The 25,872-nt window shown below is 43.2% G+C and overlaps 1 protein-coding gene across 1 annotated transcript; it reads right to left on the bottom strand.

Moving 5' to 3' along the window:
• Positions 1-972: 972 nt before the first annotated feature.
• LOC147258985 (mucin-5B-like) lies at positions 973-25,047 on the bottom strand. The gene is given in 50 exon segments (XM_086207950.1): positions 973-1,298; positions 1,415-1,538; positions 1,623-1,662; positions 1,750-1,878; positions 2,168-2,266; positions 2,353-2,475; positions 2,594-2,634; positions 2,737-2,841; positions 2,948-3,125; positions 3,629-3,660; positions 3,749-3,849; positions 4,116-4,185; positions 4,371-4,546; positions 4,681-4,891; positions 4,981-5,164; positions 5,440-5,687; positions 5,765-5,939; positions 6,058-7,421; positions 9,621-9,878; positions 10,485-11,228; positions 12,597-12,773; positions 13,491-14,027; positions 14,604-15,375; positions 15,377-15,418; positions 16,830-16,981; positions 17,170-17,298; positions 18,019-18,175; positions 18,263-18,502; positions 18,863-19,042; positions 19,164-19,274; positions 19,544-19,682; positions 19,806-19,957; positions 20,157-20,260; positions 20,341-20,393; positions 20,528-20,783; positions 20,890-21,016; positions 21,098-21,192; positions 21,293-21,457; positions 21,988-22,125; positions 22,223-22,292; positions 22,373-22,486; positions 22,587-22,737; positions 22,823-22,937; positions 23,033-23,158; positions 23,431-23,647; positions 23,736-23,866; positions 23,989-24,079; positions 24,181-24,295; positions 24,631-24,886; positions 24,981-25,047. Coding segments are annotated over 50 exon segments (9,792 nt in total). The 3' UTR covers positions 973-1,087.
• Between the last annotated feature and the right edge of the window lie 825 nt (positions 25,048-25,872).

The raw sequence follows: 25,872 nt of genomic DNA, 5'->3' as shown, positions 1-25,872 counted from the left end.
CAGCATTCATGACCTTGTCACAGTGCTGTAATACATGTTGACACAATGATATTTAACTTCCAGCACTTGTTATGATTTCTCACACAACCTGAACTTACTGTCACTTAGATGGTTTAAAGTTTAAACCAACTTAGTTACGTTGTTTAAACTTTAAACAAAGTAATGTGTCCGGGTACAGAACAAACTTTCATATCGAGCACAAGGAAAGTGCAATTGTATCTGATGTGTGACCAACTCAGTTATCAACAAAATTTGAAATGTTCTGTAAATCATCTCGACCATATAAAGATTAAATTTAAATCTTGCACTTTATTGATGTTTGAACGGCAGTTTTAACAGCTAGCATTTTTTTACTCTGGCAACATTTCTGCTTGCCTAGGGTTTCCATCCATCCATCCATTCATTTTCTACTGCTTATCCTGTTAAGGGTCGCGGGGGGGGGGGGGGGGTGAAGCCTATTACAGCTGCCTTCAGGTGAGAGGCAGGGTTCAACCTGGACAGGTCACCAGTCCATCACAGGGCCAACACATACAGACAGACAACCATTCAAACTCACAGTCACACCTACAGTCAATTTAGAGTATCAATCAGTCTCGTCCCCTCTTGATGTCTTTGGACTGTGGGAGGAAGCTGGAGTCCCAGAGAGAACCAACACAGGAACAGGGAGAACATGGAGACTCCACACAGAAAGATCCTGTGCTGGAGCCGGGACTCAAACCCAGAACCTTCTTGCTGTGAGGCAACAGTGCTAACAACTCTACTGCCACCGTGCCGTCACCTGCAAGTGAGAGAGAGAATCCCCATGGGGATTCTCTCTCTCATAATTATTCATTTACATTGTAAAACTAATGAAATAAACAAAATTTGTTCATATTATATGTTTCAACTGATAATCATGATTTCAAAAGTGGCCAATATGTGACCACTACTGATTAAAATCACACAATCAAACTTCAGTAGGGACATGGGTTGCTGTGCTTTTTATTCATTCAACTGATAATTACATTAAAATTGCAGTTACTTTGCAAAAGATGAATAGGAAAATATGAGAAAACATTTTTTTCACATCCATAAATGAGATGACCGATTACACCAGTGTGAAGCTTCGCCTCCTGCGAGCCAGATGCCCGGCAGCTTTGGTACAGTCGGAGGAACGACAGCCACATTCCTCCACATAGGGGTATGTGTAAGGAATCACCTCTCCATTCAGACAATGCAGGTCAACAGTGCGGTTGCTGGTGATTTTCTCCACACAGCAGGAGCAAGAATGATGCATAGCAGATGCCGAGGGAGAGTAACTGGGGGGAAAAAGCGGCAGTTAATAAACCTGACATCTTCATAAACTATACCTAAGTATTTCAGGTTTTTTTTCACTTTCCAGAGGAATGAGAAATGTTGATCATATCATACTTACATGGAAAAAGTGTTACAGGATCCTTCACAAAATGGCGTGTCGACCTCTTCGTTAGACATACATGTGTTGACTTCAATCCTGGTTTTATTCTGAACTAACTTGCAGGCCCTTGACTTCTCCACACCTTTTCAGACCAGACACACAATTACTTGATTTTTGATTTAACTATCCTCTACCAAAAGCTTCAAGAAATATCATAAATACTTACAAATGTTACAGCAACCATTGGCTGCAGTTTGAATTGTGCCCTGAGGAGGCAAATATCAACATCATCACTGTATTTTACAGTAAATTTTGATCTCAAGGATGCAGATATCCCCATTTGTGAAACTTACTTTTTGGCAGTTGCTTAACTGGAATGGAGGGCAGACTATACGTGAGCTGATGGTTGTTAAAATCTCACCACTTTTAATGCAAGTGTAATGCTCACACTTATTCTCAGGTGGTGACCAGTTTGAATTTAGCTGAAAAACAGCAGAGGACACAAGTATCAAAATACTGATACTTTTCCTCTTAAACCAGGTTTAAGTGATCACAGCATCTTAACACAGTATTGTAAAGTGTCGGCATGCAATGTGTTAATGAGGTGGTGCTACAAAAACAATGAAAATATAAACCAGCTGGGATTCTTTTGAGTGCATTCTGGTTGCCATGCCAACAAGCCTTTCAAGTCATTTCACATATTTCTGTAAGACAGGGTTGCATTCAACATAAATATGTACAGTCAAGAAAAACACAGGAGATTCAATTTACCTTCAGCAGCTGTTTGGTACCATTCATACTGAAGACACAATGTCTCTGTTCACACCTCCCACAGCATTCATCAGAATTTGTTTTCACATATTCATATCCCTGAGAGAAGGAGAGGAAATGGTTCCTGTGTCCAGTTTTACACTGACCCTTGTCTATATGTATGGTCTCGATATTATATTTCCTACCGAGTCACAGTTCTTTTGACACTCTTGAAATCCACATTTTATTTGGAACAGACCCGATTTGGGGTCAACGTTGCGGGTACAAGTACACTCTTGACACTGCGGTGCAGGGACTGATGCGTCAGGCTTGAAAATAAAAAGGAAAAGTGTCAATAATTGTGTGTATATTTAACTTGAAGTGCAATCTAAGTATCTAAACTACATGTGTTATATTAATAAATGGTGCAAAAATGTATTTGTTTACCTGGTATTCAAGGTTTTTGTGGACACAAACCCTTTTTGGCTCTGAAATAGAGAAAGACACAGGTCCGATCAATGGAAGTAATGTGAAAGTGTGGATGAAATGCAGTCAGTAGGTGAATTCAGACCATGAACTCATGCACTCACCACATATATGTTCTGGACAACATTTTCCTGCAGGCACACTGACAACTGGAACATATCCAATGTCACAGTTCATGCTACTGTCTGGACAGTGGTTGCTGTGACATTCTATGAAGGTGATAAAATGGGGAAAATAAACAATCAAATTCAAGAATCATCATAAACATTCTGAAAACTGGGAAAAACAAACGTGCAGTGATGCCACACATCTTACTGCAAATATAAATAGAACAGCAGGGGTCTTCTGGATTCGGTTGGCTGACAAGGCTGAATCCTGGACCACTGCAGTTTGTTACCGGTTGTACTGGGCACACCTTTGGCTTGCAAATCACAGTCTTGGTGGACTCATCACAGATGCAGTTTTGGCATTTGTATTCAAACTTTTCATTAAACTGAAAGAATAAATCACAATAGTGGAGCATAGTTTTATTTCAAGCAGGCCACACAGTCAAACTCTGCTTAAAAACCTGCTATATCATTTCAGCTGCAGATACAGGTATCTCCTTCCATTAACTCAACTGACAAACGACATTCAGTGTATTTTTAAGCACCACCTACTCTCCTAGCTTTCTACAAGCCCTGTTCTAACTCACCTCCACCCCAACTCCTCCTGCTGCATCCAACTTTATAAGTGTCACTTCTGTGACATTGTTGACTACTGTTATAAGCAATTCTCTGTTGCTGCTGCTGCTACTCTCTCTTACTTTGGCTTTTCATATCAATATATGGAAGGCAGAGAGGTCTCAGAACAGAGCCATACAACAAGACTAAACTTGCTACAATGGAAATTAGGTTTGCATTTTGTTGAAATTGGTCCTGACTGAGGTGACTTACCTGTCCACAGGTACAAATGGTACAAATAAATCACATTGGACTGCTCTGAGACTTGACTCACCTCACGTGGAATGCCATCAGGATCAAGACATCCTGAGGGAAAAAGAGAAACACAAAAACACTTTATGAGTGACACGATCATCAGAAAAATTATTAGGTTGAAGTGATAAGCCACACTCACCACATTTATTCACACATATGTCAGACTCTTTATTGAAGAGTTTCATTCCATCGGGACAAAAGCATCCTTCAACAGTATAGTTTAAGCCTGGTTCATCAGGACTGCAACATTCAATTATTGAGAAAAACAAATTTTAATGTAATGAGGACATTAGAGAAATGAATTACCATAAATCCTTATAATTTGGATGGAAATCTAATAGGTTAAAAGAATATATTATATTCACTAAAATTCACAGTTACAGAGTAAGGTTCTAGGTCTGCTCTTTGTGTAAAGTGCCTTGAGATGACTTGTTGTGATTTGGCGCTATATGAATTGAAGATTCATAGATTGATTGATTGATTGACTTCTTTTTGCTGCAACTTACTTGTCATCACAGGTTGGTTGCTCTGCGGGGCCACATGGCTTGTAAACCTTGTCAGGTTGGCAGGTAATAGCTGTAAATGAAAAATATAATTCAATGTAATTGCTTCTTGTCAAAATATATGCAGGCTACATACAGTGTGCAATAAAACTAAGCCTGTCAGATGAGTCAAATTCAATAGAATCAAGCTCAGTCAATTAATATTGTCCTTTCAGATTCTCCCAAACTTTACAGCATATTAATGAAGGGTATGCTTACCACACATTTTGGTGTGGTTCCGCCAGTGCAAGCATACCCCAGCCTGTGCACAGGCAGCAGCATATGTCTGCAAACTTGTGCACTCCACTATTGGGTTGGCAATATGGCAACTATCAAAAATGCAGCCTTGATAGAAATTTTCAGGAGAGACAAACTTGTGGCATTCTTCAAAGACACTGTAGATGTACAACACAAATCAAAACTGGATGGCAACAGACAACACTGCTTATATTTCACAAATTTAAAAAAAAAATCACACAAAAAAAAATGGATGCGTAAAAACAGTGACAATAAATTGGAGAATGTTAACCTGCTCTTGAGAAGATCACAAATGGAGTCTGGTCTGCATGAAGTTGGGGTTACTGATGGTTGAGATGTGCTGGTGGGTGCTACTGATGGTATCTTGCAGTATGGTTGGTCAATGTGTTTTGCAAGCCAATAGTCAGCCATCACAGCACAACTTTGCACAAGCTGGCCGTCAGGCAACCGGCAGTCATCACCCTGGTTGTTGTTGCATGTACCTGGAGTGCAGTCACGAAATGGGTAACATTACTGTCTTCCCTCAAAGTAATAGTTGAACAATGTTACTATTGGAAAGAGACAGTTTTACCACAGTGACCCTGTGTGTTATTCCCAAAGAATTTATAGGGAAGATTGACACTGAAGCCGGTTATTCCAAATGTAATGATCACTTGGAGCTTTGGAATCTCCAGAATCAGGGAGATACCAGAATTCAAGATCTTAATGTCTTGCTGTGAATATGGAAATTTCAAGCTGACTCCATCTTTGAGTGCCTAAAGGGTAAAAACACAAAGACAAAAATTACTTTTCATTATTAACTCCTCAGAAAACAGCACCTACAAGTTACTACAGTTTCCATGTTGGCAAGTATCAGTAGCAACCCTGAATGGGACACAGTCTTGCAGGTCAAATGGCAGTAAGAAAATTTCGGACTAAATTAGAAAATAACTAGTCATCTGTTTTATTTTGAAATTAACATATCAAAAAATTGATTGATATGAAAAAATTCAATAAAACTCTGCCAAATGTGGGTGCTCTTGAAATTTACCTCCAGTTTTGCTGCTCCAATAAGGTTGTGATTCTTGAGTGTGATGATTTGTGATTGATAGGATATAATTATAGATCGGGGACAGGAAACATCTTCAGCTGGGTCACAGTAGACATTATCGACAAAAATAGTCAAGTCGTATTTTGGAGAGATCTCTTCCATCAACACATAAGTGCAGTTTCCTTGAAAACTGTAGAATAATCCATCAAATGTGTTGTAATGAGGATCTCCCCAGCCTTCACACAAACCTGAAAAGAAAAAAAATGGACTTACAAAAAATTGAAAAGAAAAAAATGTTTTAAATGAAAAATACAAAGTATCTTACAGTCACAAGCAGAATGGTTGCAGCAGCCACTTGCATTGCTCACGAGAACAGGTTTCATTCCATTGCTACAAATGATATTCTCAGGAGAAGGGCATTCATAGGGAATTATCTCAACTATATTATTCTCAATACATCTTGCCTTGGTGCAGTTGCAGATATCAAAGGTCTCATTTTGCTGAAATGTAGGAAAAATATGAGAAAAGTGTTGTTTCAAGCAAGAAAATATATGTTTTCCAACAAAGTGCAAATACATGAAAATGAAAAAAGCTATTTAAATAGGTTGATATACTCACCATTTTGTCCCAAAGAGGACAATCAAAATTAGTAGTTGTAGGGGTGAATCCAGTTGAAATCGAAGATTCTGTGGTGGTGGTGGTGGTGGTTGATGCCTCAGTTGTAGTGGGAGGTTCAGTTGAGGTGGTTGTAGATTCTGTGGTGGTTGTTGGTGCCTCAGTTGATGTAGGATGACCAGTTGGTGAAGTTGTCGATTCTGTTGTAATGGTCGATAATTTAGTTGTGGTAGGAGGCCCTGTTGGTGTTGTAGACACTGTGGTAGAGGTTGGTGCCTCAGTTGTGGTGGTAGGACCAGTTGGGGGGGTTGTTGATTCTGATGTGGTGGTTGTTCCTTTAGTTGTTGAAGGAGGAACAGTTGGTGTGGTTGTAGATTCTGTGGTGGTTTGTCCTTGAGTTGTAGTGGGAGGACTAGTTGGTGTGGTTGTAGATTCTGTGGTGGTAGTTGGTCCTTTAGTTGTAGTGGGAGGACCAGTTGGAGTGGTTGTAGATTCTGTGGTGGTGGTTGGGGCCTCAGTTGAAGTGGTAGGTCCTGTTGGGGGGGTTGTTGATTCTGTTGTAGTGGTTGTTCCTTTTGTTGTTGTCGGAGCACCAGTTGGGGTGGTTGTAGTTTCTTTGGTAGTTGGTCCTTGAGTTGTAGTGGGAGGAGGAGTTGGAGTGGTTGTAGATTCTGTGGTGGTGGTTGGTGCCTCATTAGTTGTGGTAGGACCAGTTGGAGTGGTTGTAGATTCTGTGGTGGTGGTTGGGGCCTCAGTTGTAGTGGTAGGTCCTGTTGGAGGGGTTGTTGATTCTGTTGTGGTGGTTGTTCCTTTAGTTGTTGTCGGAGGACCAGTTGGTGTGGCTGTAGATTCTGTGGTGGTAGTTGGTCCTTTAGTTGTAGTGGGAGGACCAGTTGGAGTGGTTGTAGATTCTGTGGTGGTGGTTGGGGCCTCAGTTGAAGTGGTAGGTCCTGTTGGGGGGGTTGTTGATTCTGTTGTAGTGGTTGTTCCTTTTGTTGTTGTCGGAGGACCAGTTGGGGTGGTTGTAGTTTCTCTGGTGGTTGGTCCTTGAGTTGTAGTGGGAGGAGGAGTTGGAGTGATTGTAGATTCTGTGGTGGTGGTTGGTGCCTCAGTAGTTGTGGTAGGACCAGTTGGAGTGGTTGTAGATTCTGTGGTGGTGGTTGGGGCCTCAGTTGTAGTGGTAGGTCCTGGTGGGGGGGTTGTTGATTCTGTTGTGGTGGTTGTTCCTTTAGTTGTTGTCGGAGGACCAGTTGGTGTGGCTGTAGATTCTGTGGTGGTAGTTGGTCCTTTAGTTGTAGTGGGAGGACTAGTTGGAGTGGTTGTAGATTCTGTGGTGGTGGTTGGGGCCTCAGTTGTAGTGGTAGGTCCTGGTGGGGGGGTTGTTGATTCTGTTGTGGTGGTTGTTCCTTTAGTTGTTGTCGGAGGACCAGTTGGTGTGGCTGTAGATTCTGTGGTGGTAGTTGGTCCTTTAGTTGTAGTGGGAGGACTAGTTGTAGTGGTTGTAGATTCTGTGGTGGTGGTTGGGGCCTCAGTTATAGTGATAGGTCCTGTTGGGGTGGTTGTTGATTCTGTTGTGGTGGTTGTTCCTTTAGTTGTTGAAGGAGGACCAGTTAGTGTGGTTGTAGATTCTGTAGTCGTGGTTGGTTCCTTAGTTGTAGTAGGACGACCAGTTGGGGTGGTTGTAGATTCTGTGGTGGTTGGTCCTTGAGTTGTAGTGGGAGGACGTGTTGGAGTGGTTGTAGATTCTGTGTTGGTGGTTGGGGCCTCAGTTGTAGTGGTAGGTCCTGTTGGGGTGGTTGTTGATTCTGTTGGGGTGGTTGTTCCTTTAGTTGTTGTGGTAGGACCAGTTGGAGTGGTTGTAGATTCTGTGGTGGTGGTTGGGGCCTCAGTTGAAGTGGTAGGTCCTGTTGGGGGGGTTGTTGATTCTGTTGTAGTGGTTGGGGCCTCAGTTGTAGTGGTAGGTCCTGGTGGGGGGGTTGTTGATTCTGTTGTGGTGGTTGTTCCTTTAGTTGTTGTCGGAGGACCAGTTGGTGTGGCTGTAGATTCTGTGGTGGTAGTTGGTCCTTTAGTTGTAGTGGGAGGACTAGTTGGAGTGGTTGTTGATTCTGTTGTGGTGGTTGTTTCTTTAGTTGTTGTAGGAGGACCAGTTGGTGTGATTGTAGATTCTGTAGTCGTGGTTGGTTCCTTAGTTGTAGTAGGACGACCAGTTGGGGTGGTTGTAGATTCTGTGGTGGTTGGTCCTTGAGTTGTAGTGGGAGGACGTGTTGGAGTGGTTGTAGATTCTGTGGTGGTGGTCGGTGCCTCAGTTGTTGTGGTGGGACGAGTTGGTGGGGTTGTATATTCTGTGGTGGTGGCTGGGGCCTCAGTTGTAGTGGTAGGTCCTGTTGGAGGGGTTGTTGATTCTGTTGTGGTGGTTGTTCCTTTAGTTGTTGTCGGAGGACCAGTTGGGGTGGTTGTAGATTCTGTGGTGGTTGGTCCTTGAGTTGTAGTGGGAGGACGAGTTGGAGTGGTTGTAGATTCTGTGGTGGTCGTTGGGGCCTCAGTTGAAGTGGTAGGTCTTGTTGGGGGGGTTGTTGATTCTGTTGTAGTGGTTGTTCCTTTTGTTGTTGTCAGAGGACCAGTTGGGGTGGTTGTAGATTCTGTGGTGGTTGGTCCTTGAGTTGTTGTGGGAGGAGGAGTTGGAGTGGTTGTAAATTCTGTGGTGGTGGTTGGTGCCTCAGTTGTTGTGGTAGGACCAGTTGGAGTGGTTGTAGATTCTGTGGTGGTGGTTGGGGCCTCAGTTGTAGTGGGAGGACCAGTTGGAGTGGTTGTAGATTCTGTGGTGGTGGTTGGGGCCTCAGTTGAAGTGGTAGGTCCTGTTGGGGGTGTTGTTGATTCTGTTGTAGTGGTTGGTTCCTTAGTTGTAGTAGGACGACCAGTTGGGGTGGTTGTAGATTCTGTGGTGGTTGGTCCTTGAGTTGTAGTGGGAGGACGTGTTGGAGTGGTTGTAGATTCTGTGGTGGTGGTTGGGGCCTCAGTTGTAGTGGTAGGTCCTGTTGGGGTGGTTGTTGATTCTGTTGGGGTGGTTGTTCCTTTAGTTGTTGTAGGAGGACCAGTTGGTGTGGTTTTAGATTCTGTAGTCGTGGTTGGTTCCTTAGTTGTAGTAGGAGGACCAGTTGGGGTGGTTGTAGATTCTGTGGTGGTTGGTCCTTGCGTTGTAGTGGGAGGACGTGTTGGAGTGGTTGTAGATTCTGTGTTGGTGGTTGGGGCCTCAGTTGTAGTGGTAGGTCCTGTTGGGGTGGTTGTTGATTCTGTTGGGGTGGTTGTTCCTTTAGTTGTTGTGGTAGGACCAGTTGGAGTGGTTGTAGATTCTGTGGTGGTGGTTGGGGCCTCAGTTGAAGTGGTAGGTCCTGTTGGGGGGGTTGTTGATTCTGTTGTAGTGGTTGTTCCTTTTGTTGTTGTCAGAGGACCAGTTGGGGTGGTTGTAGATTCTGTGGTGGTTGGTCCTTGAGTTGTTGTGGGAGGAGGAGTTGGAGTGGTTGTAAATTCTGTGGTGGTGGTTGGTGCCTCAGTTGTTGTGGTAGGACCAGTTGGAGTGGTTGTTGATTCTGTTGTAGTGGTTGGGGCCTCAGTTGTAGTGGTAGGTCCTGGTGGGGGGGTTGTTGATTCTGTTGTGGTGGTTGTTCCTTTAGTTGTTGTCGGAGGACCAGTTGGTGTGGCTGTCGATTCTGTGGTGGTAGTTGGTCCTTTAGTTGTAGTGGGAGGACTAGTTGGAGTGGTTGTAGATTCTGTGGTGGTGGTTGGGGCCTCAGTTGTAGTGGTAGGTCCTGTTGGCGTGGTTGTTGATTCTTTTGTGGTGGTTGTTTCTTTAGTTGTTGTAGGAGGACCAGTTGGTGTGGTTGTCGATTCTGTAGTCGTGGTTGGTTCCTTAGTTGTAGTAGGACGACCAGTTGGGGTGGTTGTAGATTCTGTGGTGGTTGGTCCTTGAGTTGTAGTGGGAGGACGTGTTGGAGTGGTTGTAGATTCTGTGGTGGTGGTCGGTGCCTCAGTTGTTGTGGTGGGACGAGTTGGTGGGGTTGTATATTCTGTGGTGGTGGCTGGGGCCTCAGTTGTAGTGGTAGGTCCTGTTGGAGGGGTTGTTGATTCTGTTGTGGTGGTTGTTCCTTTAGTTGTTGTCGGAGGACCAGTTGGGGTGGTTGTAGATTCTGTGGTGGTTGGTCCTTGAGTTGTAGTGAGAGGACGAGTTGGAGTGGTTGTAGATTCTGTGGTGGTCGTTGGGGCCTCAGTTGAAGTGGTAGGTCTTGTTGGGGGGGTTGTTGATTCTGTTGTAGTGGTTGTTCCTTTTGTTGTTGTCAGAGGACCAGTTGGGGTGGTTGTAGATTCTGTGGTGGTTGGTCCTTGAGTTGTTGTGGGAGGAGGAGTTGGAGTGGTTGTAAATTCTGTGGTGGTGGTTGGTGCCTCAGTTGTTGTGGTAGGACCAGTTGGAGTGGTTGTAGATTCTGTGGTGGTGGTTGGGGCCTCAGTTGTAGTGGGAGGACCAGTTGGAGTGGTTGTAGATTCTGTGGTGGTGGTTGGGGCCTCAGTTGAAGTGGTAGGTCCTGTTGGGGGTGTTGTTGATTCTGTTGTAGTGGTTGTTCCTTTTGTTGTTGTCGGAGCACCAGTTGGGGTGGTTGTAGTTTCTCTGGTGGTTGGTCCTTGAGTTGTAGTGGGAGGAGGAGTTGGAGTGGTTGTAGATTCTGTGGTGGTGGTTGGGGCCTCAGTTGTAGTGGTAGGTCCTGTGGGGGGGGTTGTTGATTCTGTTGTGGTGGTTGTTCCTTTAGTTGTTGTCGGAGGACCAGTTGGTGTGGCTGTAGATTCTGTGGTGGTAGTTGGTCCTTTAGTTGTAGTGGGAGGACTAGTTGGAGTGGTTGTAGATTCTGTGGTGGTGGTTGGGGCCTCAGTTGAAGTGGTAGGTCCTTTTGGGGGGGTTGTTGATTCTGTTGTAGTGGTTGGGGCCTCAGTTGTAGTGGTAGGTCCTGGTAGGGGGGTTGTTGATTCTGTTGTGGTGGTTGTTCCTTTAGTTGTTGTCGGAGGACCAGTTGGTGTGGCTGTAGATTCTGTGGTGGTAGTTGGTCCTTTAGTTGTAGTGGGAGGACTAGTTGGAGTGGTTGTAGATTCTGTGGTGGTGGTTGGGGCCTCAGTTGTAGTGGTAGGTCCTGTTGGCGTGGTTGTTGATTCTGTTGTGGTGGTTGTTTCTTTAGTTGTTGTAGGAGGACCAGTTGGTGTGGTTGTTGATTCTGTAGTCGTGGTTGGTTCCTTAGTTGTAGTAGGACGACCAGTTGGGGTGGTTGTAGATTCTGTGGTGGTTGGTCCTTGAGTTGTAGTGGGAGGACGTGTTGGAGTGGTTGTAGATTCTGTGGTGGTGGTTGGGGCCTCAGTTGTAGTGGTAGGTCCTGTTGGGGTGGTTGTTGATTCTGTTGGGGTGGTTGTTCCTTTAGTTGTTGTAGGAGGACCAGTTGGTGTGGTTTTAGATTCTGTAGTCGTGGTTGGTTCCTTAGTTGTAGTAGGAGGACCAGTTGGGGTGGTTGTAGATTCTGTGGTGGTTGGTCCTTGCGTTGTAGTGGGAGGACGTGTTGGAGTGGTTGTAGATTCTGTGTTGGTGGTTGGGGCCTCAGTTGTAGTGGTAGGTCCTGTTGGGGTGGTTGTTGATTCTGTTGGGGTGGTTGTTCCTTTAGTTGTTGTGGTAGGACCAGTTGGAGTGGTTGTAGATTCTGTGGTGGTGGTTGGGGCCTCAGTTGAAGTGGTAGGTCCTGTTGGGGGGGTTGTTGATTCTGTTGTAGTGGTTGTTCCTTTTGTTGTTGTCAGAGGACCAGTTGGGGTGGTTGTAGATTCTGTGGTGGTTGGTCCTTGAGTTGTTGTGGGAGGAGGAGTTGGAGTGGTTGTAAATTCTGTGGTGGTGGTTGGTGCCTCAGTTGTTGTGGTAGGACCAGTTGGAGTGGTTGTTGATTCTGTTGTAGTGGTTGGGGCCTCAGTTGTAGTGGTAGGTCCTGGTGGGGGGGTTGTTGATTCTGTTGTGGTGGTTGTTCCTTTAGTTGTTGTCGGAGGACCAGTTGGTGTGGCTGTCGATTCTGTGGTGGTAGTTGGTCCTTTAGTTGTAGTGGGAGGACTAGTTGGAGTGGTTGTAGATTCTGTGGTGGTGGTTGGGGCCTCAGTTGTAGTGGTAGGTCCTGTTGGCGTGGTTGTTGATTCTTTTGTGGTGGTTGTTTCTTTAGTTGTTGTAGGAGGACCAGTTGGTGTGGTTGTCGATTCTGTAGTCGTGGTTTGTTCCTTAGTTGTAGTAGGACGACCAGTTGGGGTGGTTGTAGATTCTGTGGTGGTTGGTCCTTGAGTTGTAGTGGGAGGACGTGTTGGAGTGGTTGTAGATTCTGTGGTGGTGGTTGGGGCCTCAGTTGTAGTGGTAGGTCCTGTTGGGGTGGTTGTTGATTCTGTTGGGGTGGTTGTTCCTTTAGTTGTTGTAGGAGGAGCAGTTGGTGTGGTTTTAGATTCTGTAGTTGTGGTTGGTTCCTTAGTTGTAGTAGGAGGACCAGTTGGGGTGGTTGTAGATTCTGTGGTGGTTGGTCCTTGCGTTGTAGTGGGAGGACGTGTTGGAGTGGTTGTAGATTCTGTGGTGGTGGTTGGTGCCTCAGTTGTTGTGGTAGGACCAGTTGGAGTGGTTGTAGATTCTGTGGTGGTGGTTGGGGCCTCAGTTGTAGTGGTAGGTCCTGGTGGGGGGGTTGTTGATTCTGTTGGGGTGGTTGTTCCTTTAGTTGTTGTTGTCGGACCAGTTGGAGTGGTTGTAGATTCTGTGGTGGTCGTTGGGGCCTCAGTTGAAGTGGTAGGTCCTGTGGGGGGGGTTGTTGATTCTGTTGTGGTGGTTGTTCCTTTAGTTGTTGTCGGAGGACCAGTTGGTGTGGCTGTAGATTCTGTGGTGGTAGTTGGTCCTTTAGTTGTAGTGGGAGGACTAGTTGGAGTGGTTGTAGATTCTGTGGTGGTGGTTGGGGCCTTAGTTGAAGTGGTAGGTCCTGGTGGGGGGGTTGTTGATTCTGTTGTAGTGGTTGGGGCCTCAGTTGTAGTGGTAGGTCCTGGTGGGGGGGTTGTTGATTCTGTTGTGGTGGTTGTTCCTTTAGTTGTTGTCGGACGACCAGTTGGTGTGGCTGTAGATTCTGTGGTGGTAGTTGGTCCTTTAGTTGTAGTGGGAGGACTAGTTGGAGTGGTTGTAGATTCTGTGGTGGTGGTTGGGGCCTCAGTTGTAGTGGTAGGTCCTGTTGGCGTGGTTGTTGATTCTGTTGTGGTGGTTGTTTCTTTAGTTGTTGTAGGAGGACCAGTTGGTGTGGTTGTCGATTCTGTAGTCGTGGTTGGTTCCTTAGTTGTAGTAGGACGACCAGTTGGGGTGGTTGTAGATTCTGTGGTGGTTGGTCCTTGAGTTGTAGTGGGAGGACCAGTTGGAGTGGTTGTAGATTCTGTGGTGGTGGTTGGGGCCTCAGTTGTAGTGGTAGGTCCTGTTGGGGTGGTTGTTGATTCTGTTGGGGTGGTTGTTCCTTTAGTTGTTGTAGGAGGACCAGTTGGTGTGGTTTTAGATTCTGTAGTCGTGGTTGGTTCCTTAGTTGTAGTAGGAGGACCAGTTGGGGTGGTTGTAGATTCTGTGGTGGTTGGTCCTTGCGTTGTAGTGGGAGGACGTGTTGGAGTGGTTGTAGATTCTGTGGTGGTGGTCGGTGCCTCAGTTGTTGTGGTGGGACGAGTTGGTGGGGTTGTAGATTCTGTGGTGGTGGTTGGTGCCTCAGTTGTTGTGGTAGGACCAGTTGGAGTGGTTGTAGATTCTTTGGTGGTGGTTGGGGCCTCAGTTGTAGTGGTAGGTCCTGGTGGGGGGGTTGTTGATTCTGTTGTGGTGGTTGGTCCTTTAGTTGTTGTCGGAGGACCAGTTGGTGTGGCTGTAGATTCTGTTGTGGTAGTTGGTCCTTTAGTTGTAGTGGTAGGTCCTGTTGGCGTGGTTGTTGATTCTGTTGTGGTGGTTGTTTCTTTAGTTGTTGTAGGAGGACCAGTTGGTGTGGTTGTAGATTCTATAGTCGTGGTTGGTTCCTTAGTTGTAGTAGGACGACCAGTTGGGGTGGTTGTATATTCTGTGGTGGTTGGTCCTTGAGTTGTAGTGGGAGGACGTGTTGGAGTGGTTGTAGATTCTGTGGTGGTGGTTGGGGCCTCAGTTGTAGTGGTAGGCCCTGTTGGGGTGGTTGTTCCTTTAGTTGTTGTGGTAGGACCAGTTGGAGTGGTTGTAGATTCTGTGGTGGTTGTTGGGGCCTCAGTTGTAGTGGTAGGTCCTGTTGGCGTGGTTGTTGATTCTGTTGTGGTGGTTGTTTCTTTAGTTGTTGTAGGAGGACCAGTTGGTGTGGTTGTAGATTCTGTAGTCGTGGTTGGTTCCTTAGTTGTAGTAGGAGGACCAGTTGGGGTGGTTGTAGATTCTGTAGTCGTGGTTATTCCTTTAGTTGTTGTCGGAGGACCAGTTGGGAGGGGTGTTGATTCTGTTGTGGGGGTTGTTCCTTTTGTTGTTGTCGGAGGACCAGTTGGGGTGGTTGTAGATTCTGTAGTCGTGGTTGGTTCCTTAGTTGTAGTAGAAGGACCAGTTGGTCGGGTTGTAGATTCTGTGGTGGTTGTTGGTTCCTCAGTTGTAGTGGTCGGTACTGTTAGGGTGGTTGTAGATTCTGTGGTGGTTGGTCCTTTAGTTGTTGTCGGAGGACCAGTTGGTGTGGTTGTAGATTCTGTGGTGGTGGTTGGTCCTTGAGTTGTAGTGGGAGGACCAGTTGGTGTGGTTGTAGATTCTGTAGTCGTGGTTGGTTCCTTAGTTGTAGTAGGAGGACCAGTTGGGGTGGTTGTAGATTCTGTAGTCGTGGTTGTTCCTTTAGTTGTTGTCGGAGGACCAGTTGGTGTGGTTGTAGATTCTGTGGTGGTGGTTGGTCCTTGAGTTGTAGTGGGAGGACGAGTTGGAGTTGTTGTAGATTCTGTGGTCGTGGTTGTTGCCTCAGTTGTAGTGGTACGTCCTGTTGGGGGGGTTGTTGATTCTGTGGTGGTGGTTGTTCCTTTCGTTGTTGTTGGAGGACCAGTTGGTGGGGTTGTAGATTCTGTGGTGGTGGTTGGGGCCTCAGTTGTAGTGGTAGGTCCTGTTGGGGGGGTTGTTGATTCTGTTGCGGTGGTTGTTCCTTTAGTTGTTGTCGGAGGACGAGTTGGAGTGGTTGTTGATTCTGTGGTGGTGGTCGGTGCCTCAGTTGTTGTGGTAGGACCAGTTGGAGTGGTTGTGGATTCTGTGGTGGTGGTTGGTGCCTCAGTTGTTGTGGTAGGAACAGTTGGAGTTTCCATTTCTGTCGTGGATGACGTTGTACTTAATGAAAAAGTAGGGATTGGGGTTGAAGTGGTGTTTCCAAGAGCGCCCGTAACTGGAGTCACTGGAGGACCAGTTTCGATAGTTTCTGATGATGTTAATGTTGTTGAAACAGAAGTTGGTCCTTTTGGAGTTGTCGTAGATTCTGTGATGGTGCTTAATCCTTTCGTTGTTGTAGGAGGCCCTGTTGGAGGGGTTGAATATTTTGTTGTGGTGCTTGGCCATTTTGTTGTTGTGGAAAGCCCAGTGGAAGCTGTTGTAGATTCTGTGGTGGTGGTGATTGGTGCCTCAGGTGTAGTGGGAGGCCCAGTTGGACGAGTGGTAGATTCTGTGGTTGTGGTTTGTCCTGTTGATGGAGTAGGAGGCCCAGATGAAGTTGTTGTAGATTTTGTGGTTGCAGTTGGTTCTTTCATTGTGGTGGGAGTTTCTGTTGGAGGGGTTGTCGATTCTGTGGTGGAGGTTTGTGCCTCCGTTGTAGTGGGAGGCCCAGTTGGAGCAGTTGTTGATTCTGTTGTAGTGGTTGGTATTTCAGTTGTTGTAGGAGGACCAGTTGGAGGGGTTGTAGATTCTGTTGTGGTGGTTGGTACTTCAGTTGTTGTAGGAGGCCCTGTTGGAATTGTTGAAGATTCTGTGGTGGTGGTTGGTGCCTCGGTTGAAGTCGGAGGAGGAGTTGGAGGGGTTGTCGCTTCTGTTTTGGTGGTTGGTCCTTTAGTTGTAGTCAGAGGACTAGTTGGAGTTGTTGTAGATTTTGTGGTTGTGGTTGGTTCTCTTGTTGTTGTGGGAGGCTCTGTTGTAGGGGTTGTAGATGCTGTGGTGGTGTTTGGTGCTTCAGTAATAGTGGGAGGGGTTGTTTTCTCTGTAGTCGTGATTGGTCCCTTAGTTGTAGTCCGAGGTTCAGATTGTGGTGTTGTAGATTGCATGGTTGTGGTAAAACATGTGACATCCTTGCAACAAACCTTGATTTTATAATTGAGGCATTTTTTGGGCGGTCTCCTCTGGTCCTCTTTTCTGCATATTAAACCTTTATTCACATCACAAGTTACAACTTGGCCAGTATTTGTTAGAAAGTCTTTGAAGTCCTGATCTGGATGATGTGATGATCTACATTCAATTTCTTTTGGGTCTTTGCATATTTCTTTTCCACTATTTGTGATGTTCTCATATGTTTCCCAATCACTGCCATTTTCCACTGGATTATCATACCATTCTGACCACTTACATTCTTCTACACACTGGGTTGTGGAGGTAAATGGTGAGGTTGTTGATTCTGTGGAAGTCGACACTCCAGGTGTTGTTGGAGGCCTTGTTGGTGGTGTAGTAGATTTTGTGGTTGTTGATACTGTAGGTGTTGTAGTTGTTCCATTCTCAGTGTCATCTGATGGTGATGTAGATGGTGGCAAAGTTAAACAACATAGCACATCCCCAAGTTATCAGTGACATTGTAAATTTGATCATTTCCATCATATGCAGTTCAATTAAAATAGCAACCTTCACATATCGCCACACATATCTTATTCTTCTCATCATATAAAGGCTTATCCTCAGGGCATTCAGGGTAGCAACCTGTAAAAATAACATCATAAACATACATTATATCGTGACAGCAAGGGAATGTAAATTTCTGTAATTTTCTGAAAATAGCTTGTCTGATAAACAGATGTCTTTTTCTCTCATTCTCCAACACAAAAAAAAAGTTTTTTCAACTTCATTCTTATTCATTAAACATACTAAGTTGTGAATTGAACTCTTACCTTCCAGATCTGGCAAAGGGTTGATGCAAATTCCTTTTTGATTTAAACAGGTCTTGTAGCAGGCTTTGTGACAAGGGTGGTAGTGCCACGTGCAATTTTCGGGACCATTGTAGTATTCACAGTAGACAGCTGAGAGGAAAATGTACAAGGTATATGCTTTTAAGTCATGGAGATGTGACATACACATCATATATAATTACATGAAACTAAGAATAATTGTGTTTCTGTTGGCAGAGAAGAGGTCTTCATATTTAAACGGAGAATGATGTCACCATGCTGCTTCAACAGGACTATCTATTGCTTTCAGACAGCTAAACTGGAAACCATGTAACATGATCAGTTCTGTTCCTGTATGACATTGTTTGCTTGTGCTTTTATCTATTTATCTGCTTTCAATGTCTTTCTATTTATCTTTGGGGACTTCAATCCTGTAAGACAAAACATTTACTGTATTTTCTCTTTTCTGCATGCCTATTTGCACAATTGTAGCCGAGTAAACTAATTTCCTTGCAGGAATCAGTTGTGATTTTCTGATACTGGAAAAGTGGTGGATGGTGCTGGTACACCATTGTGGGTTTTGAGCAGCATCACAACCTTAAGGCATATTAGAAAGAAATATTATTTGAATTTCCACTTTCATGTTGACTGAAAATCTATTTTCTTATTACTTTTATTAAGATGAAAAATTACATGTATGGTAGGATATCATAGGCCTTGTCTATAAAGAACAAGGCATACACTGCTAGAATATATTTACATCATTAAATCCAGTTGGTCAATTCTGCTGAGCAGGAAGACAGGCATCAAATTAATTTACAGAGGAATTTTTTTTTTAAATTGTTCACTTACGACAGATTTCTGGAGTTCTCCATGCGACACATTCGCCAGCCTCATTGCAAGCTTGAGCATAAGCTGCAACTGCTGTGCAGAAACATTCACAGTCTCCTCCCGAGTTACAGGCACATGAGTCTTTAACACAGTTTTCAAAGAATGGACGTGGATCCACCTTTTAAATTAAAACATTTGACAGATTTATAAAAATGTCATCAATATTTTAAAATAACTTAACTAAATTAAATAAATGCATCTTTACCTTTTTGTGACACATTTGGAATGTATTTCCAAGTATAATACTGCACATGGTTTTGGCCCATTGATGTCGAGTGTGTGTCGCTTCACAAGGATCGCCATTTGCTTCCACATCTGGGCATGTACTGTATACTTTCCAGCTGTTTACAAATTCTAACACATTGCCCACTCCCAGCTGACCCTGGGTTGTGAAGTCATTCTGTGCATTGCCATCAAAATCTCCACACAGGCCACAAACCTCTCCCTGAACAGCCAGAAAAAAGTATTCTTATGCCAGAACACCCATTATGAATAGACTTTAGCTCAGATTACAAAGAACAAACAAGCATTACATTTTCTCTATTCCCAGTCAATCTGTACGATTGTACAGATCTGTACGATCTATTCAAAATTGAGAGGAATAAGTGTAGCACGTGTTGCAATGAACAAGTGTACTAAGCCGTTTTTGCTAGGTACTATGTAATTACCTAAGACGCCTATCTTACAGATGCACAAACATCCCACACTTGTCTCAAGCAATACTTGTAAAATCTTACTGTAAAAGTAATTTTCACCCTCACTACAACAATACACTACTACAGTAAAGTGTTGAACTGTGACTCACGCTGTGCTGTGGTTCCAGGAGGATTCGAACAGCGGTTTTGCGATCCCACATCACTGCCACACCAATGGCAGATTCAACTATCAGATACAAGCCAACTGTCCTTATTTTATATTTTATCTCTGTGCCGTTTCCCAGGTCCACCTCTTCATATGTACCCTTTGACAGTTTGATTTCCTTTTGCTGTGATGATAGGGATGTTTATGTTGTTTTTATTGCATTGTAAAAATAGACATCTCATAGCACACATTTTTACTGAATTTAAAAGGACACAGTACATTTCAAGTTTTGGATGAAGTCTTACCCCAAGTTGGATTCGGACAAGTTTTGAGCATGTGGATCCTGTCGTACCACATGGTACATTCTCTGTAATAACTCCAAAGTTGTCCTGGGCAGTTTTATTGCCACATTTGTTCTTAAGAGAGAAAATCATTAAAAAAATGTATTTGCTTTATTGATAAAATAATAAACTGATTAACAGAAACTTCAGCTTTACCATGACTCCACTACAATAAGAAACAGTCAAATAACGCGATTTTAAATTATCTGCACCTAAATAGTGCCTAAATTCATAATGAATTGTTGTACTGTTGACACGATTCTGTAACTGTTAAAGATGAAGTGTGAGAAGAATAAAGAGAGACAGACATTTTAATTTAAACCACTTTAAAATGTTTTCTTTACCTTGACAGCAACATAGCTGCATTCTCCTTGAAAGCCATACGTTCGCTGATCAAAAGTTGTGTAATGACCGCTTCCATAAATGATGCAGTTTCCTGCACATTTTTCATTTGTGCAGTCCCATGTTCCATTTCTGCAGGTACTGGAAGTGTTAGTACATGTAGAAGTTGTTAGCCCAACAATGGAATAAAACGATCAGGCCTACATGTGATAATTTGTTATCCTGGTAAGATATAAAGTGTGGCTGATGCGATCAAAGTCATACCAGGTGTTGCACTGTTTACGAATTTGTACTTCTGGGGAATAGAGTTTTCCTTCATGCTGACAAGGACACTGATGATTTTTCACACAGAAACCTTTGCCATCATCAAAAAGGCCAACAGGACATTGACATGAAGATTCACACTCAGAGGAATCCTAAAGATCGAGAGACCACGGTGATAGAAAAAGAGAACATAATGAAAGTGTGTGTGAAATTACTCCCTTCAACCACAATAAAAAACACTAGGTTTATGAGCTGTGGCAGTGTAACATACATCATTGCATTCAGGACATAAATGCAAGAGCTAGATGATAATTGAGAGTGAGAAGTAAATTTGTGGCAAAAACAGCTCACACAATCATTGCTGTCAGGATTTAAACAGGTTGGAGGGCACTGCACTCCGAGCTCCCCTGATGAAGCGGTGGAGCAGTTGAAGAATATTTGGTTACCAGGGCATGCTGTAAAAGAAGTCAAAAATTGTGTTATCTAGAATGTATCAACCAAATACGCCTGAAAACAAGCAAACAACAAACAAAACCTGTTGAACGGGCTCTCCAGGAGCGGCAGTGAAGCATTCCATTCGTGCAAACACTAGAAATAAAAACAACAGAGACTCAAAATTAACAACTTGGTTGCCATGCACTTCATAGGTGTGAATTACAGCTGTGGTAAATGATTTTTTTCATTTCAAGTCAAATGTTTGGTCAAGGAAACATCGGTCTCACCAGTGATCGTCTTTGATATTGATGGACTTTCCTGGCTTGATGATGATATCTTCATGAAAACAGGGACATTTTTCTTTGGGGATGCAGATGCCATTATCATTCAGGTAGGAACCCTCAGCACAGGAGCAGCCGTCCACAGGCAAGAAGTCTGAGGTACAGAGCTGCTGCTTTGAGCTCAGTGATCTACATGTCAGCTGACATCTTTGATGCTTGTAAGAGAAGGTCATAGATGCTGGGCAGCTCCCTGCATATTTTTCTATGTAGAGAACAGAGTGAGAGTGATTATATGATAGTTTTCTAATTAAAAAAAATGACTGAAAGATATCATCAGTCATGTCTGAAGTTAATAGCAAAGCTCTTACCACACACGTGCTCTCTCCAATTGGTCAAGAAAACCCCTTTTGATGCACAAGCTCTTGCATAGGAGGAGAAGACTGCACACAGGCAGGTTTCACTCTTTTCACAGTTACAGCTGGCGTACGTGCAACGCTGCGGAAGACAGCAAACGCGTTAGAGAATTATAGCTGCATCATCATTTGATATACTAAAAGAGGAAAAAATAGGCTGTACCTTGTAGTACGTATCAGGATCAACTACTGAATGGCACTGTGTGAAGGTGTTATTTGAGCTCAATAACAAGGCGCACCAATGATTGGCGTAGAAGGCTGAGAATGAAGAAACAGTCTTTTCCATGTTATCAGTTGTCATTAAGACAATGAAAGTAAGTTTCGATGAGTAAGTAGATGAACAACCAGAGCTGTTTACCATTTTCTTCGCTGAGTGAACAGGGGTCATTGAATCTTTCTGTTATGTCTTGGCACGTCCTTTTAGCCTTCCATGAGTTAACAAAAGTGGCTGCTGTTCCCTCCACGATCCCCTGAGAAGTCTTCATGTCATCAGACATGACCATATTGTAGTTCCCACATAGACCTGATTAAATATTGCAAAATTAGGTCACACTTTAATCGAAAGAAAGAGTTAATCGTGCACATCTGTAGCCAAATCTGCTCTTTCTTCCCTTCATCATTCCCACTATTATCTCTCTATGGAATGTAAAAGTTTTATTAAGTGGTATGCAAGGTGAGCGAGAGGAAAAAAGGCGTGAATACTCTGATCTTGATCCTTTCTGGGAGAAAGTATTTAAACTGGTAATAAACACTATACTAGTACAGTACCGTATATCGTATAGTATGTAGTTATTATCTAGTATAGTTTGTCTGCTTGTTCAGAGCTACTTGGCCAACAGGGACTAAGAGTCTAAGAGATTATTATAAGTTTATATATAGCAGTAAAATTACCAGATAAAGAGGTATCACAAAACTAACATCATCAGTATTATCATCAGACCCATTGGAATAGGTTATCGAAACTGTATGTTATAATTCATTACATCCATATGGAAGTAAATGGTTCTATTTTCTTTTGACCCCATGTCTTAATGTGCGGTCAGTGTGACGTACCTTTGCTCTTTGTTCTGTAACTCTGCTCAAGACTCACATACACCTGCATGACAGGCACATGCTGGATCTGAATTTGCAATCCAAAATTGGTCTGGAACATGATGTGAAAAGATGAAGCGTGGAAGATGTTGATGTCAGCTTTGAATAAAAAGAAACACAAACAAGTATTAGAATATTCTGAAGTATTCGCATGAATGAAATGTGACAATGATATGTTTCTCATTGTATGATCCACCTGACTGGAATGGCAAACTGATGGGCTGCATATTCTGTTTTACTGTCCCATCAGAAGTGAACATTATGACCTAAACAAACACAGAAATAATCTTTGAGTGTTCGATATCAGCATGACTTCATAAATATCTACTCTCTCTACTCTACTTACATTGTTTTGGTCATTGTTCATCCGGAATTTAAGACTTTTAAGACAAGTGTCGTGCTCCTGGTTTACACATGGCACTACCTGGGCCAGCAGGGTAAATGCTGGACTTGAACCATCCTAAAAAGTATATTTGCATGAATAAATATTCAATATATTTCCCCATCAACTCAACCTCTATTTTCTGCCACTTAACTGTCTACAGAAATGATCCCCTCACCTTGCTTTCCACCTTGGCAAGGAAATAAGAGCAATCTCCATGGAAGGTGTACGTTTTCCCATCAAAGGTAGTTACATGAGACCCCTCCTCAATGGCACATGTGGAAGGTCTTTGAAGACTCACACAATCCCACTGACCCTTAAGACATATGCTGAAACAAACCAGACAGTTGGATTTGTTGAGAGGTATACTTAGAATTAAGAAAGTAAATACTACATACATATGAAATATCTAACCATCTCTCACTGTCCTGTTGGCAAACCTCGCCGGGGTTGTAGATCATGTCATGTTTGCACTGACATTCGCTTTGAGAAATGCACCCTCTCATGGAAATATCATCAAACACAGTTCCTGAAATCCATATAAATTTTTGTGATAAAACAGTTAAATAAAAGAGAAATGTAGATGCAGAGAGAAGTATATGTTCATAAATGAAGAGCACGAACCAGGAGGGCAGAAACAGCCGTCCATTTTATGGTGCTCACACAGTGAACTTGTGTCCAGGTATGTGCATGTGTTCATGCAAGGAGAGCCACTCTCTTCATAAACCATGTTGAATGGACACTGCTTCGCTGTTGAGAGTTTGTATGAATGAGGCAAAATATGAATGGATGTGAATCATATGATATCATGGTTTATTCCACGCACTCATTTTATTGTAATCATGTATTGAATCTTATTCCTAGAGTTTAAAGCTCTCTCTCTCTCCATTTCGAACACACGCACACTTCTACATGAATACACACACACACATACAAAATTAGCTCTATGTGAGTATTAGATTCACGAAATAAACAACTTGAACAAAAGTTTCAAGTAAGAATTTCAGTTACAGAGACATTACCACAGAACTGAGGAGTCCTCCAGTTGGGAGGCTGTCCACCAGCATGGGAACACTGTCGGGAGAACTCAGAAAGTGTGCTGCACATACAGAAGTCATTTGAATGGTTCATGCAGCCACACATATCCTGTATGCAGGCCTGGATGTACGGTTCAGGGTCAATCAGGCTGGTGCAGGGGCTCCAGGAATCTGACTGCAGCATCTCGGTACACTTGATTTTCTGAAAGTTCAAAAGTCAAGGGTGGTAGATGCACTTTATTGTTGAATATTATAAACATTATCATTGATACAAAATAATTTGAACTCACAAACTCTTTGCATGAATCCTGCTCAGCAGCCCCTTGTGGTTCTGGATCCTCTTCGAAGGGGTCCTCACAATCTTCATTTGGTCGATGAACTTTGTGTTTGTTTCCAAACTCAGTGAAGCTGATCTCTCGCTCTTTGCGTGATTATTTCATATATAACAAATCAAACATGCAAGACAAGTGGAGAGAGAAATTAGTCTAAAGTATGTGTCACTTATTAAATATAATAGATTTATATGTAATATTATTTACCAACCATTATGAATCAGCTCATTGTAAACAGGAACCCCGTTGAAGTCTCCACAAAGTCCACAAGTGAGACTTGCATAATCACGATCCAGTTCTATCTATTAGCAAAAAAATGGAACGGAAGTTTATTTTTAGCCCCAATATTCATGAATCATGTATGCATGTATAGCAGATGAAAGCATTTCACTTGGTATCTTACCATGACTGCATCATCACCATTCCACATGACAACAATTCCAACTGTGGACTGCAGCTTGATGTAAACAGCATTTTTCTCCACTTGAACTCCAGAATTATAGTACGGCATTTTGATTCTGCAAAAAAAGAGAATGTTATATAAATACAACAGACAAATGTCAGAGAAGAGTAAAAAACGAGGCTGCTTTTTTATGAACTGATGAGATAACGATCAAGTAAATTCAAGAGAAACAGGAAAGTTTTTTTTTTCATGAAAATGTGATCCCGTGCCTCTTGGCTGAAGGCAGCTAGGATAGGCTCCAGGCCCCTGTAACCCTTAACATATAAGAGGTAGAAAATGGATGAAAATGTATTTTGTTAATTCAGCAGAATAGGGAATTTCATTTTTCTCAGGTAAATGCACTACGCTTCTGTTGAGCTGTTTGCTCAGGCCTCATGTCATTTGACTTACGGCTGGCCATCGACAGTGACCTGGTCCTTGGTGAGGTGCCATGGAAGGTCATTGATGATGACTGTCACGTAACTGATCGTCAGGTCTCCATCACTATGTTCCCTCTTCACGTGCACAGAGAACTCCTGGTAAGACGAGTGGCAGTCGGAGACCAGGTTGTATTCACACATACCAGGAAACTGGTAAACATCACCATCAAAAGTCTTGAAGTGCTGTCTCCCCCATGTGCTGCAGATGCTGCTGACGTGGTTACGAACTGAGGAAAAGTTCAAAAAGTTTGAGTAAATGTCCTGGTGGAACTAGAGCTGATGACTGTGTTTCAAGGTATCTAAAACCATGAAGAGTCTCACCCAGTCTGGCATGGACTTCAGTGACAGCAGCAACAGACAAAATGAGGAAACACAACCCCCACCTCATTGTTGCCACTTGAGGGCTTGTAATTCACCCCAGGAGGTTGAGCAGTGGGACTGCTCTCAACAGCCTTTTATATTGGTTGCTCATATTTTTTTTGTGTGCACACACTATCTTTCAACTGGGAATTTATTGCTAGGACGTGGAAAACATGCGCTGGATGGATGTCTGACACTCTTAACAAACCACTCCTTTCACAATCTCATATAATTATACCTACATCCTCCTCATCCACCCAAAATGCCTGTGGTTCAATTAGGATTCTTATTTGGTCAGTGACAGACCTTTTTTTTCTTGTTGACAGTGTGGTATTTGGTCTGGATGGAATCAAAAGTGACAGCAATATTGTGAGTGATTCCAGTAAAAGGTGCAGAAATGACATAGGACAACAGAGACTCACTCTTCCTTCACAGATGGTCAACTCTGATGTTACATTCTCTCATGTTTGTCAGCCTGCTACAATAAGAAAGTATAACAAATATAAAGAAGGCCTAATTATATGATTTATGAGAGATGAGTTGATTACTTTGATCATCATCTTGCCTGATGTTTATTTTTGTGATGGTGTTGAACTGGACGGGGTTACATGGTGAGATGTTCCTAATATTTTGTCAGAATAACCACTGAAATAAATCAACATTTCTCTTTTAATAAAAAACTGATCAGAATCCTAATGATGAGGGGGTTTGTCATGGTGCTGATGTATTATACTGCATTAACTTGGTCTGACTGCATGTTATCTGTAGGATACTAAGTGTTTAAATTAAGTGGATGATTGTTCAATCCCAGTTTAAACTGAGATATGCTTTTTAATAATACTGCACTGATTAC

This window comes from Aulostomus chinensis, chromosome 7 (assembly GCF_037954235.1).
Source record: "Aulostomus chinensis isolate RoL2024-O1b breed Wild chromosome 7, RoL_Achi_v1.0, whole genome shotgun sequence".
Classification (NCBI taxonomy): Eukaryota; Metazoa; Chordata; class Actinopteri; order Syngnathiformes; family Aulostomidae; genus Aulostomus; species Aulostomus chinensis.
This window is presented reverse-complemented; position numbering and strand designations above follow the sequence as displayed.